The following is a 15,393-nucleotide window of genomic DNA, read 5'->3' on the forward strand; positions in this document are numbered from 1 at the left end:
TTTAATCTATTTGGCCATATATCCCATATTTATATGAGTAACTGTTTAAAAGAATTTTTTGAATTTTGTGCGGGCACTTTACCCAACCCACCCTGACTCTTTCCTAGGGCAGTTTGACCTGCAGAAGCCCAGTTTGGGCCAACTCCTGCGGAATTAGAAGTACGAAGTAAGTAAGTATGAGGTAAAAGAAAATGTGCAGCATACTACAATTGATGTATTTCAGATTTGATGTAAGGCCCTCGTTGCTGCGCCTTTTTGATATATGTCCCCCGGTTGCAGCGCCAATTGATGAATGTAAATTTGAAATTATGTCAATTTGATGAGAGTGGCAGATTATAACGCCAATTTGCTATGTGTCACCCTCACGTTGGTTGCGATAATTTGCTGAAAGTCAGTTCTTTAGAGTTATTGACTCACCATGTAGTTGTACGCCCCTTGTCACCAGTGGCACGTTGTTTTACCATGTTCCTCATCATGGTATCGGTCGCCATCTTGCCCAATGCTAGCTGTATTCCCTCGGTATTACTCAAAAATTATTAGATTTGAACGTCTCTGGTGTTATCACTAGAGACAAGTCTGTGTGTATGTCAGGGTTCCAAAATATGTTAAGTAATGATTACAAAATTTAACATCACTCCACACTTTTTATAAAAGGAATATTTAAAGAAAGTCAAAGCAAGTGACCACGAGATTAATTTATTAAATGTCACACTCTCAACACATATTATAACTTCACTCACCTTGCAGTGCTTTGATAATTTTAAAAGTCTAAACAATATCCCATCCTTGATTAAATTTCAATATACTATCAACAGATCATTACTATCCCAGGAGAACTAACACAACCTCCTTGCTTCGAGTCTGGTGGTGGTTGGTAGAAGAACGAATCTCCGTATAAAACGACGGATACCGACTCAAAACAATACTCATCCCTTCTCTCGTTCAAATCAGCGTCTTCACGAATAAATATAATTTGATTCTTTTTTTATAATTGTCGAAATTTATTACGTTTACTATAATTAATCAATTTAAGTATTTCTAGTTTCTTTTTATTATTTTTTCAAAGCTTTTTATTTAAATTTTTAGCAACATGTGCTTTATGACGTCATCAATATACAATTCATTCATCCCACAATTGGCTTTACTGCGTAATTCTATTTAATGTTTTTGTAAAACACGAATTTTGGTTATGTTTACTTCATTTTAATTAATCAAATCTTTTCCCGAATAAAGTTCAATAAATTTCTTCGTTATTAAATAAATCTCAATTCCGACAACATGTGATTCACTGACGTCACAGTCTGCCGATTCATTGACGTCACAGTCTGCCAATTCCCCGCGAATATTCAAATCTCGTAATTTGACCTGTTACACAATATTGTAAATAGTTATAATAAATTATGCCATAAATTAAAATTCTGTAAATTTAAAATGTCTAAAAATGTTCAAAAGGTTTGTCATAAAAAATAAAGTATAAAAACAATATCTTAATCTTTTTAAACATTTTTTCAGAGTATAATATTCCAAACAAGCTAACATTAAAATGAAGAGCAATGTTAAATTTACATAATGATGACTCGGTACGACAACATTTCATTGATTTAAAAATTTTAACAGTTCATAGCCTGTATATTTTAGAATGTATTATTTATGTCAAAATTAATTTAGGAAAATTTTTAACACACAATGATATTCACCATTACGACACACGTAATAAAAATAAAATAGTTTTGGATAATCATAATTTAGAATTGTTTAAGAAGAAAACCACATATAATGGTGTAAAGTTTTTAAATCTTATTCCAAAAGAAATTGGCGAAATAAATGATCAGAAAAAATTCAGGTTATTGCTAAAGAATTTCTTGCTTAAAAATGCTTTTTATACATTTGACGAATTTTATAGCCTAAGAAACAACATGCAACTTAATTGAAATTTTAAAATGTTTTCGACAATGTATTAAAGCATAGATTTAGACATTTAACTATAAGGTTTTAGATAAAAATTATATCTGGAACATACTTAGATATAGTCTGATGAATTGTGACACTATTTATTGTATTTCAATGTACAAATATGAATAAAGATTATTTGAATTGAATTGAATTGAATTGAATTGAACCATGTGCATGGGTTTACAAAAACATTTCCTATAAACAAACCATTTCACCAACCACAAAATGATTGATAATGGAACAAAACACATTTCTTTTTTCACCTACAGAGACCCAGTTTTCCTGATTCTATTCATTTTATCAACCACAGTGATTGGTCTGTAATGATGTATTTTGGGATATTCTTAGGCTTGATAGACATTAATTTTGAACTAAATTGTATACTATGTTTTTATTTTAATCTCACACTCATAATATTTCATCAAGGGACAACATAAACTGAAATGTGTGGTTTAGAATCCAATGGCACCAAAATAATAATGGCATTTGGAACATAAATACATATTTCATCACACAAAAATCCACATGTGTCCAACATACCCCCGTTTCCTTTTCTAAGTGTCTGCACTTACCACACTTATAAGGTTAAATGAAGTTATTTCTAAGAATGTGGACTTGGTTTAGATGAAGTAAGCTTAAAATTTATTTATGTAAACATACTCATATGTAATGATTTGATGGTTTTGGAATTCTCAAATCTTTGCATGCTCGCTATTATGAAACCTCAAATGGATAAAAGATGCTTAAAACCAATTCCATTCATTGAGAAGTGTCACTTTAACCAATGTTATATATTTTATATATATGAATGGTCAACTATCTTGAAAGTTTATTGGTTAAGACTGCAAAAAGCTGGGTAAATACTATCTCTGTACCGAGTTTAGTTCAAATCCGTTAAAAAGTACAACTTATAGCGTTAATCACAATTTTTAACTGTTTATTTTTCAAAACTCTATATGGTTGTCATCATAAAACTTTTTTAGATATCAAAAATATGTAAGATCTATCACTGTTGAGGCTGAGAATTTTAAAACACATTTCTGTTCTGGTGTACAATAAGACGTAATAACTGACTTATACAACTATTCCTTTTCCAAACTTTGAACAACTGCCGTTTTTAAATCTTTAGAGATATAAAAAATTTATAAGAATAAAAGTTGATTGAAATTGTTTTTAAACTGCTCCTTTTGATGGAGGGGTGTTGTATACCCCTGACCGCCGATATTATGTGACCCACAATAATGAGTGGCTCAGGCCCCAGTTAAATCTAGAACTACAATGTCAAATAGAGGAAGGAAGTTTATAAAGACCTTCCGTCGCAGGTAGGAGCTCATTCAGTTTGCCAAATCTGTCAAAAATGCTCTATTGCTCAAAAACAGTAGAACTCAGCTAAATTGCTTATTATACACCGCAAGCATTTTATAGTGTTGACGAGTTTTTGGCATTTAAGTTGGAGACCGCTGATTTGACAACAGTATAACTGGAGAGAGATCCAACTGGATTGTGAATGAGGATAGATGAATGGTTACTTTGTGTGTTTGCATGTGATAATGTGAATGAACAGCTAAATTTTAACTTAACTTAAAGTGATAAAGAATTTAGTTTATTTAATTAATTAATGTTATGACTAAAATATAAATTTCCACTGAAAATTTACTAATATCACACATATAATTTGAACTAGCATAGATGAAGAATTGGAATTAAATTCTATCACACAGGCATACATTAGCAACAATATTTATTTACATGACATCACTATGTACATGCGGTAAAAATATGGTTTTATATTTACAATATTTACAGCTAACTAAATTCTCTGTTCAACAAAAATTAATGAGTTACTAATGGCAGATACAGTCAACATAACACATAAATAACACGAACAACAGTTACAAAATATAAATTTTTAAATGGTTAATTTAATACTCATGTATGTGGTGTTAACATACAAAACATCACAAATAAATCATTATTGTAGTAAAATCATCCTATAAATTACCTAAATTATATTCCTTATAAAATAGTTATACACAACATCAAAATATAATATTTATTTCTAAATTATCCCTTTTCAGAATGCAATACAAGATATAAATCATAAGAAAATTTCTAAATATATAACTTTTGATTACAGTTTCATTGAATTAATAACCATAGAAAAACTAATTAATTTCGGGTTACCAAACTTTATACAGTGCAATCTTGCTAATCCGGCAGTATATCGGGATTGGTAGTGTTGGATTACCGAAATTGCCGGATTAATGGATGTATGGGTAAAAACGTATGAAAAACATACAAATGTACATTGAAATTTATTAGAAACCAGTTAAAGTATAGTTTAACATAAGTAGAACGCAAAAGTACAATTGGAAAATAACTAAATACACAATAAAACGTAATAAACAAACAGTACAGTAAGCCTAATCTAGCTGTGAAATAAACAACGGAAGGATACAGTACAAAAAATCCTACATTGACCCGACCCGTCATCGCTCGCACAGTGCCAGATTACTGGACGTGCCGTATTAGCGCACGGCCGGATTATAGGGACTGCACTGTAATTTTAACACTAAGTTGATGTAGTGGATTTTCCATGGCAATGAAAAATAGAATAGTAAATGTTTAATAATACTGAAATACAATAAATACTAACTTAAAGAATTACTATCTAAAATAAATACCTCGCTAAATAGTACAACTAAGTTAAAACATTCAACAAGAAATACTAAACAAATTATGGCTTTAAATTTTACTTTTTTAAATGTGTTTGATTATATTACGTTAAAAATATATCTTATATTCATAAACTCATACCACAAAATTAAAATAAACTAATGGATGCAATGATACCTAAGGATTTTTTCTTTTTGTCATATTTCTCAAATGTCAGCCAAGACACACTTTGTAAATGATTTTAGTCTGACTTCGAATATTATTTATTAAAAGATCACATTTGAAATATTCACTGCAATAGCAAAACATCAAATTAGAATCTTCCTAAGTCTGATGTGTTATAAGAACTCTGGTTTTTATAAACAATAATTTATTTAATGTCTTACATCAGCTATATATGAATTATTTAAAACTGATAATTTTGTTGAAATATTGCACATGCACTTCCAAAAATATTATCATTTTCTCCAGCATTAATGGAAACATATTATATAATGCACTGGTGTCTCATACCAGAATGACAATGTAAAAAAATACACGTATAAAACCTATTTCAATTGAGATTCTTGTTAATTACTGAATTATCATCATCCAGTGTGCCATCAATTACTTGTTCATTCATTCTCAGAAACTGACCAGTAATTAAATATCTTAAACATAACCAGTCTTAAAGGAATGACAATAGTTTTTTTTAATATAATTAAAATCCTTTAGTATTATAAAATGGAAAACGTATTACGGTAACTTATTTCATACTGTTTTATTTTCACAACATGCTTCTTTTATGTAGTATTTGGTACTTTTAACAGTAAATTTTAAATACATCTTCACTTTTGACTCTGGGTTTACTAGACCACAAAAGAAATTTAAAATGTTAAAGTTATTGTGTTTGCTTATTTTATTACTTTATATGAAACTTTTTTTTATATGAATATCTTTCTCAGTCCTACAGATTACTTTGAATGCTACATCATTCAATGGAACTGATTACATTATGCACTTCAAAACAATTGAGTGTGCAATGGTTCACTTTACTGTTTGAATCATTTGTCCGAGACAGCCCAGCATACAGATAGAGGCAGCTATGTCGCTGTGACATCAGCTAATCCTTGCGCAGTCGTGTCGGAGGAAGAAGACAGGAGCCTCCCCTTGAACAAATGGTTGCTGGACTTGTCTGGGATCTTTGCCGTTGTGTGGAGATGTCTGTAGGTACTCACTTGGAAGTTACAACAAAAGTTGTAAACCTGTAAGGGCAGAAGTGTTGTAGAGTGGATAAAGATATACAGCAACAATTAAATGCACAGCAAGTGTTGCTACTGGCTACTGTTACAGAGAAAGTTTTAAATCCCCCATCTTAGCTTTTACTACAGAGCTCCTTGTACTTTTATGAAAGAAGTTAGAAATCACTAACAAAATCATTGTAAGAGTTGAATTTATTACAGAAACCAATGTTAATATTTAATTACTATGTTGACTTCGTCTTTATAGCTCTGTTTTAGCGATGGCAGATCAGCAAAGGGGCCATGGCCCTCTCCGAGATTCTGAAAAAATTTTTATGGAAAAAACTTTCACTTTAATATTTTAATTATAAACAATAAAATTAACTTAGCTAAACTTTGAGAATAAGTAAATTTCTATAGTATTGTAGTATTGAGGTATTGTAGTAAAAAAGGATTTTAAAATATTGATAACCAAGAATTTATTAGTCATCATTCAAAGGATGTGGTGTTTAATGAAATGTCATGTACCATACTTTAAGTAAGAGGATAAGTAAGATCACAGACAATGGATACGTTTCTATATATATATATTATAGAAACGTATCCATTGTCTGTGGTAGTAGGATCAACTCTAGAATCAAAACACTTGTAACAATGATACTGCCAGGACATCATATTTTTCTCTTTTGGAATCCCATCTGAGGTATGTCTTATTAGTATGGGGCAACTATTCAGAAAGATACAGGGAATGTATTCTAGTCCTACAAAAAAGTAATAAGAACTGACTCTCCTAGACTCATACCGTCAAGCCTTTAAAAAAAACTCGTGATTTTAAGAGTTGTATCATCTGTGAAGCCTTCTGCTTCACAATAGCTCATAAACCTGACCACCTAGGTGACAATCACACCTATCACACTAGAAATGCCTATGACTATGCCATGCCCTGTTTGAAAAGAAACCTACATACATGGGAAAAAACTATACAATCAACTCCCAGACGAATAGAGAGAAAACGAGAATTTCAAGACATTACTTAAGGCCTGGCTGCTACAGAAGTCTTTTTATACTTTAGAAATTTTAAATACCAGACTTTTTCATGGCACTATTACTGTACTCAATATTGATGCAAATACAAAATGTGATTGATTGATTGACAGGTACCCCAGATACAACTTGTACAACCAAATTGTACTGGTCAGCTCAGTCAGCAACTCCAAGGCGATCATTACCACTTGTCCTGTTGTTATAGAAACGTATCCATTGTCTGTGGTAAGATGGAACAAAGAAATTGTAAGAAGGGGCCAAGCTAAACCTGGTAAGGTGGTTGCTCCAATTGTTCCCAATAATATTAATAGCCTGATTAATCTTTGGATGATGTTAGCGAATTATGGAGGATTATCAGCCTAAAAAGTAAAGGGAAGTTCAAGATTATCATCATCTTTTGTCTATGATTGCTTGTTATTTTCAATTCACAACTTTATATGAAGTGGGAGAATATAAGAAAGAGAAGAAACAGTGAAATTATTTATTTGTCTACTTTCTGTATCAAATTTCCATATCAAATCCGGATCAATCCTGCAGAATAATGCCCATTTCTACCTTTTGAAGATTTGAATAATCAGGCTGCTCGATTTCTTCAAATCTTTATTTTTAAATATTGTTACTTTTAGTTTCACTTCAATACACTGTCAATTTTATTGATTCCATGTCATATAATTTCTAAACTCAGGAAAATAGCTTATAGATACATTTGTTAGAACTATTTCTTAGTAAATTGTTCACAAAACTTTAGTAGTTTATTAGAAGAAGAATAGGGTCAACTTTTGGAAAGAATACTGTAGAAATGTGAGAGTGTGAGAAAGGATGGATTTCCTTCCCTCTTTACCCCTCTGACACACACACACACACACATACGCGCGCGCACACACACACACACACACACACACACACACACACACACACACACACACACACACACACACACACACACACACACACACACACACACAGAGAGAGAGAGAGAGAGAGAGAGAGAGAGAGAGAGAGAGAGAGAGAGAGAGAGAGAGAGAGAGAGAGAGAGAGAGAGAGAGAGAGAGAGAGAGAGAGAGAGAGAGAGAGAGAGAGGGAGAGAGAGAGAGAGAGAGAGAGAGAGAGAGAGAGAGAGAGAGAGAGAGAGAGAGAGAGAGAGAGAGAGAGAGAGAGAGAGAGAGAGAGAGAGAGAGAGAGAGAGAGAGAGAGAGAGAGAGAGAGAGAGAGAGAGAGAGAGAGAGAGAGAGAGAGAGAGAGAGAGAGAGAGAGAGAGAGAGAGAGAGAGAGAGAGAGAGAGAGAGAGAGAGAGAGAGAGAGAGAGAGAGAGAGAGAGAGAGAGAGAGAGAGAGAGAGAGAGAGAGAGAGAGAGAGAGAGAGAGAGAGAGAGAGAGAGAGAGAGAGAGAGAGAGAGAGAGAGAGAGAGAGAGAGAGTCACATAACCATGTTTCCTGTGTTGGTAACTGTTGAACAGCTGTGGTTGTGTGGACAGGCCATCCTTTCCTCTATGTTGTCAAGAATAGACAAGACCTCTAACCCTGTATATATTTGTAAGATAATGAATCCATGGAGACTAAAGCAGTACACCTCAGAGACAAATTACAATGTTCAATAATCCCAAAAGTAATATTTACTCACAAAGAAAGACAATGTTAGGTAACGTCAATGAAAATGACATATTTTATTTTGCTTTAAATGAGGTCTATTGTTGACTAGTTACATTTCCTTCCACTTTTTCAACTGTCTATAACTTGTCATATTTAGATCATAAGTCTTGTAGATTTATAATGAGTGGCAGAGTTAATACAATGTTTCTAAGATTCAGAAATTTTAAATAAGCTTAACCCTTTTTTTGAACAAAAGAAGCAATAATTGAAAGCCTCTGTTGTAATGGCAGCAGCACAAAGCCAGAAGAACAAGGATGGAAGTGCGTATGTAGGAAATGGATCAATGCATAATTGTGACTGACAGCAGAGCCAAATGATAGTATTAAACATAATTTGGACAATTTTTTGAAGTTTTTTTAACTACAAGGATCTCCTAAAATTGTTATGTAACCAACCACCATCTAACCATCACATCCTCAGACAGCAACTTGCACTAGCAAAACTATTCCACTTTTTACCGTTATTAAATATTACTACTAAGAAAACACAACATTTTAGGAGCTATAATTTGCTTCCTCCTCAGGCTTAAAATTCTAAAATATGAAAGTGGTAAGCGAACAAAAGTTTACATTCAAACCTAGGGAAATTTTTTACATATTTTGTCTGATAAGTGGTTTTTTTTTTTTTTTTTCCTCAAAGCAATTAAACTTGTCTTGTATTTGTGAAGAAATCAAACTAAAAGTATAACATACTGGTAATAGATTGATGTGTAGCGTGTAGAAACCGAAGTGCCCAGTGCCACACCAACCAGCACATCCTACTAGTGATATTAGTGTTTAGTAACACAACAAACCAGCAACCACACCAAGCGTAACATAATACAGTAGAACCTCTTTAATCCGGCACGTTTGGGACTTGACGCTTGCCGGATTAAAGAAAATTACGGACTATGGAGGTTATTTATAACAATACAGGATTCGTATAAAAATAACACAATTTACACATAAAACTTTTACTGCATGTATATATTATTTAAACAATATAAATCAATATATTATAAGTACAGGAGAAATACTATCATGCATTTTTTTGTTAGTACAATACAATATGAAATAAGTTTGAATACCGTATGAAATAAAGTACAGTATTTATTTTTTATTTTATTTTATTTTATTTACATGCTATAAAACAGGATTTACCCTAATAACATTATAGCAGTTCAAGAAAAATTACAAAACAGACATCAGTGGTTTGAGTTATAGCTCAGTCCATAGCACAATTCTTCACGTTTGGCTTTACTTTACTTTTTCTTACAGTAACTAGTGTAATATCATAAATATACTATAATAACAATGTAATAAATATAATATAATAACAGTGCAATAAATATAATATAATAACAATGTAATAAATATAATGTAATAACAATGCAATAAATATAATATAATAACAATGCAATAAATATAATATAATAGTAATAAATAAATAACTAAACACCAACCCACATAGAGAACAAAACAGCCCGGGGAGAAACCTATGGAGAACGTTGACCTACGGATCTCATGACAACAATGGCTTAATCTTTTTTTTGAAAACATTCAAGCTGTCATGGTGAATGTCAATGTCGGACCCACCCAAGAGTATTGTATTATAAGACCTCATCATCCTCAACAGAGGAAAGAATGCACGCGTCGCAGTGCGTGAATAGGGCAAATGAAACAAACATTTGTTCCTGCTGTTGAAGTTTGGCACTCGATAACTGAGGACTCCCAAACAGTTCGCGTCGTCCACCGCCGACCCCGGGACCAGGCCCCAGAGATACACCTGCGCCAGGACCCGTCTCCTCCGACTCAGACTCTCCAGCCCAAACATTTCTAATAACTCAATGTATGGCACTAAATATGTATATATATTAAAGCATTTATAATATAAATATCTCAAAAATCTTTTTTGAACTTGTTCAAATCAGTTCTTCGTGAATTAAATGCATTGGATTCCATACAATGACGGCGTTCTCAAGTCTTGACCTGACTAAAGATGTGTACAATGTGATAAAAGACCTGATGTTTTTTAAAATTGACCCCCTGTCTTATTATAAACCCCAACATACGACTAGCTGAATTGACACAATTTTCTATGTGACTGGAAAATGATAAATCACTACTAATTACAACACCTAAATCTTTTATTGAATCAACTCTTGCAATTACTTCGCCATTTAAGTTATAATTTTTTATTATACAGTTTTTTTTGACCTGGTAAATGACATCACATGACATTTAGAGACATTAAATCTCAATTTATTAAGAACGCTCCAGTTTATTAACATTATCTAGGTCAGATTGTAATATTTCCGTATCATTTACTGAGGATATATGATAAAACAGTTTCAAATCGTCCCGCAAATAACAGAGCATTTACAGATTTTTACAAAGTCACACAGATCATTGATCATTATTGTAAATAAACATGGGCCTAAATTTGACCCTTGTGGTACCCCAGATTGCACTAGAAAAGTGGAAGACAAATAACCTTTATAATAGACAAACTGTTTTTTCGATTTATTAAATAGGTATGAAAAAAACTTAATTAGATTATTCGATAAACCATAAAAATGCAATTTTTTTAATAAAATCAAATGATCCACCTTATCAAAAGCCTTAGCCAGGTCAAGATATATTGCATCAGTCCTGAAACCGATGAGTCCAACCGTGAAGAGACATAGTTTGTAAAATTTAATAAGTTAGTGTTAATAGAGCGGCCAGGCAAAAAAACCCATGTTGACCAGGTGATAATATTGATTTAAAATAGTTTATACAAATATTTGTGAACTATACTTTCAAATATCTTAGCTGGTGCCGATAACACTGCTACTGGTCGGTGGTTCACAATCTGTGAATTCCTTCCCGCTCTTAAAAATTGGAGTTATTTTTGTCAACTTCCATTGATCAGGAAATGTATTAGATTTCAAAACTAAATTGTATAAATAAATCAGTGGTTGAGTAAAAACATCTGCACACCCTTTAAATATATACTGAGGCAACAGATCAGGACCCGCAGTGCTCTTAGATTTCAACTTTTCAATAGCTAAAGTGACATCTTGCTCTGTAACCCGGTCCAGAGCTAAATGGCCCGCACCCACCATGGTCGCCCCTTCCATTGCCAACTCTACTGTAGGCTCTACTGTATATTTATTATAAACAGAACTAAAATAATCTTTAAAGCCATTAGATATCAAATTACCATTATCAAGTTGCAAACCATTATACTCCATTACTAGCAAATTTTTTCTTGCCGATTTTTTATTGTTTACAAACTTCCAAAATTGTTTATTGTCCGCAACTATGTTATTTTCAGCCTCTATAGCGAAATTTTCGTAGGCAACTTTAATATCTTTTTTAATTTTTGACCTTAAATTTGAAAATCTAACATAATAATCCTGCCTACCAGAGCGTTTATACTTTTTTCGAAACTTTTCTTTAATTTTAGATCTAAAATAATTTCCTTAGTAAACCAAACAGGAAACTTACACACTTTTGATTTTTTACGAGGACAAGTGTTATTAATAACCTTATATACTTCTTTGTAATAAATAATCTAGAGCAACATTAACATCATATAACAGATACAACTGAGACCAGTCAATTGTTGCCAAACCACGATACAAACTCAAGGAAATCTGCCCGGCGATAACAATAGCCTGGCTCGTCAATCGACCTTGACCCACACGTTTGTTTGTACCGCGATAACACACTCCACCTCTATCGCAGGATGATAAGGATCCTCCACCACCAGCGGGTCCAAACACCGACTCACCTCGGTAATTCTCTATGTTTGAAATAACTAAATCTAAGGTTTTTATTTTGAAAGTTCAAAATGTTATTTTTCAATTGTAAATTATGAGTATTTAGAAATATTAATAGTTCTCTACATAATCTATCCCCCATTGTTAAGTTATAATGTCTTCCAAATATCGGTAAATTAAAATCTCCTAATATTTTTACACACGAATTATTAATGATATTGTTATTCTGTAATCTATCATAAAAAGTTTGGTATGTTAGTACAGACGCTCTAGGCCTTATATAAACAACACATAAATATATTGATTTTCCTGCAATACTTGACAACTTTATCCATATATTTTCACAGTCCTGGTAAGTCGACTTTCAAGGCTATAAATTCTTTTACAAATGAAATTAGCTTTTACTGCTATTAAAACACCCCCTCCACTTGACATCCCAGTAACATCCAAATTTCTATCTTTTCTAAAACGTTGTAAGTGTCCGGGGAACAGTTCACCGGTATGTATATCAGACTGTAAATTGGTTTCTGTCAAAGTTAATATATCGTAACTACAAGCAAGAATGTTATTCATAAATGAAGTTGTTTTAGATCTGAGACCTCTTACATTCTGATATAATAAATATGTATTCCCCTTTAAATTACTCATTTTGTAAATATTGTCATGTTAATAAATATTAAATAGGTGACATATGACGTTACTAATAATCTAGATCTATTATTAAATACATTATATATACATACATACACATACATTCGAGTATATATACATGTACATACCCACATACACATACATGACCCATTCCAAAATAAATAAATAAACTGACATAAATTTCAAAAACAACAAATACTTATAACAAAATAAACTATTAAGATTATATACAAAATATACTATTAAGAGTATAACAAGATAAACCATTTAGATTATAACAAAATAAAACCATTAAGGTTATAAAATGTATAAATATATAAACAAAACATGCATCGGCAACAAGTATATAAATCATAACGCATCAATATACAGACGTACAGCTAGCCTACTTACAATTTCACATCTTGTCCAAGTCACTCACAGAGAGGATCTTGATCACAGGTGTTGTATTTCCCTTGTCCTTTCGAACGAAGGACGGAACAATTGAAGGTCCACACCTGGCTGTAGTTTCTCTCCTTCGCCCTCGCCTTGGTCAGCTTGAGCAGCTCCCTCGTAGAAGGCGTCAGTTGACTCGTTGATGTAGATCGAGTTTTCGCTGCTGTAGCCCAGATCAGTTGCCTTCAGATGACGCCTCACTTTTCTGCACCTCAAAAACTCGTCTCTGTCTAATCGGCTGATAAATTTGATTGATAATGGGTCTCGGGTCAGCGTTATTTCCCTTCCCCGTTCTGTGAACTGCATCTATCAAGTTGGTAGACCATTTCTGGAACTGAATCGCAGCCGCCACCCTTCTCACAACGTTAAGAATATGTTCATTCTTTTCTTCGGGAACACCGTAGATGACTAAATTACTTCTGTGAGAGTACTGTTCCATACAATTTATTTCATGAGACAAAGAGTTTACTTTTCTTCGTAGTTCAACGTTTTCATTGTTTAAACGCTGTATTTCACCATTACATTCATTAATCTTGTTGTCTTGAGCTTTTATTAATATTTTTAAATCATCATCAATATTAGTATGACATAATTCAATTGACAATCCGAGCTCCTTCAACAATAATAACGAATAGTACCGTACTATTCGTGGTTTTTAGCAATAGCACTGGTAGAGTGCTGGAAAAATATCTAATATCTACTTGCTTTTTACAATTTCTTTTTATTTAAGAAATCTTTTTTTTATTATATGCAAGTTTATAACTTCGGCCATACTGTATTGTTTATTTGACTCAGTAAATTTTACAAATGTGTTGATTGCTTCACTTGCTTCATTTCAAGACACAACTTTTGTTTCCGAGACTTCTTCATCTTCACTTTCTGATTTGTCGTGAACTGGTTTTTGATTCAGAACACTTTTAACTATTTCATCACTGATTTTTCATATGGTAAGAAGTCTTTATCAATTTCAAACCACAACGATTTCAGTGCTTGGAAGTTTTCTCAGCTCACTCATTTTACTAGTTTTTCCTTTAATCTCTACCAGAATTATTTGTAGGTCTTCATCTTCATCATCTTCAATAGGATCATCGTCATTGTTCATAACACCTGGCCAGAGTTTCCTCCATGATCTTTTAATTGTTTCATTCTGAATATCATTCCATGACAAAGCTGTAGTAAAAATTGCATCTTTTATGAAACTTGGCTACTTAATACTAGTCCTTAATACTAGATTCAGAAACAACCAATTCTGGTAAGAATGAGCCTCTGTACTTGCATTTCAAGTTTTAGTGAAGTGCATGCCGAGAGACGAGTGGATCCAAGATTTGCCAAGCAGTCACTATGGTTAGCCCACTCTCGTTTACTGTTCAGAGCGTGACGCTTTGTGGTTTTTGAGTGTCGGCGGTAACTGTCGAGTTGCTCACTTTACAATGTTCATTGTGACATCAATTTTATAATCTTTGTGTATTGCTGTGGATGCCGAATTATAGACAATTCCGGACTATAGAATGACGGATGAAGGGTGTTTTACTGTATATTGATACTTACAGTATAGACAGTGTCCAGTGCCATACTCCCAGTCCCACCAGTGATTTCGGTGATCAGTGACTCTGGTAACACAACAGACTAGCACCCACACCAAGTGTAACATAGTATATTGATACATCCGTGTAGACACCAAAGACAGTGCCCAGTGCCACACTGGCCAGCACGTCCCACCAGTAATTTCGGTGATCAGTGACTCTGGTAACACAACAGACTAGCACCCACACCAAGTTTAACATAGAATACTTATACATACCGTGTAGACACCAAAGACAGTGCCCAGTGCTACACCGGCAAGGACATCCCACCAGTGATGTCGGTGATCAGTGACTCTGGTAACACAACAGACCAGCGCCCACACCAAGTACACCACTTGTAGCCAAGCTACCAATACTGCACTTACTCCCACCATCCTACGCTGGAGGTACCACTGTAACAGAAGTGAAAATATGTAACATATGTGGTTTTATCTAAA

At 33.2% G+C, this 15,393-nt stretch overlaps 1 protein-coding gene across 1 annotated transcript in view; it reads right to left on the reverse strand.

The window, feature by feature from the left end:
- Nucleotides 1-3,677: 3,677 nt before the first annotated feature.
- Nucleotides 3,678-15,393, reverse strand: part of LOC124354621 (phospholipid phosphatase homolog 1.2 homolog) — a 72,139-nt gene continuing 60,423 nt past the window's right edge. The window contains exons 5-6 of the mRNA XM_046805224.1: nt 15,175-15,348; nt 3,678-5,873 (exon numbers count right to left, since the gene is read on the reverse strand). Coding sequence (XP_046661180.1) covers nt 5,712-5,873; nt 15,175-15,348 — 336 coding nt within the window. The 3' untranslated portion in view covers nt 3,678-5,711. The remainder of the gene's footprint in view (nt 5,874-15,174; nt 15,349-15,393) is intronic.

The sequence above is a fragment of the Homalodisca vitripennis genome, chromosome 2 (assembly GCF_021130785.1).
Source record: "Homalodisca vitripennis isolate AUS2020 chromosome 2, UT_GWSS_2.1, whole genome shotgun sequence".
Lineage (NCBI taxonomy): Eukaryota > Metazoa > Arthropoda > Insecta > Hemiptera > Cicadellidae > Homalodisca > Homalodisca vitripennis.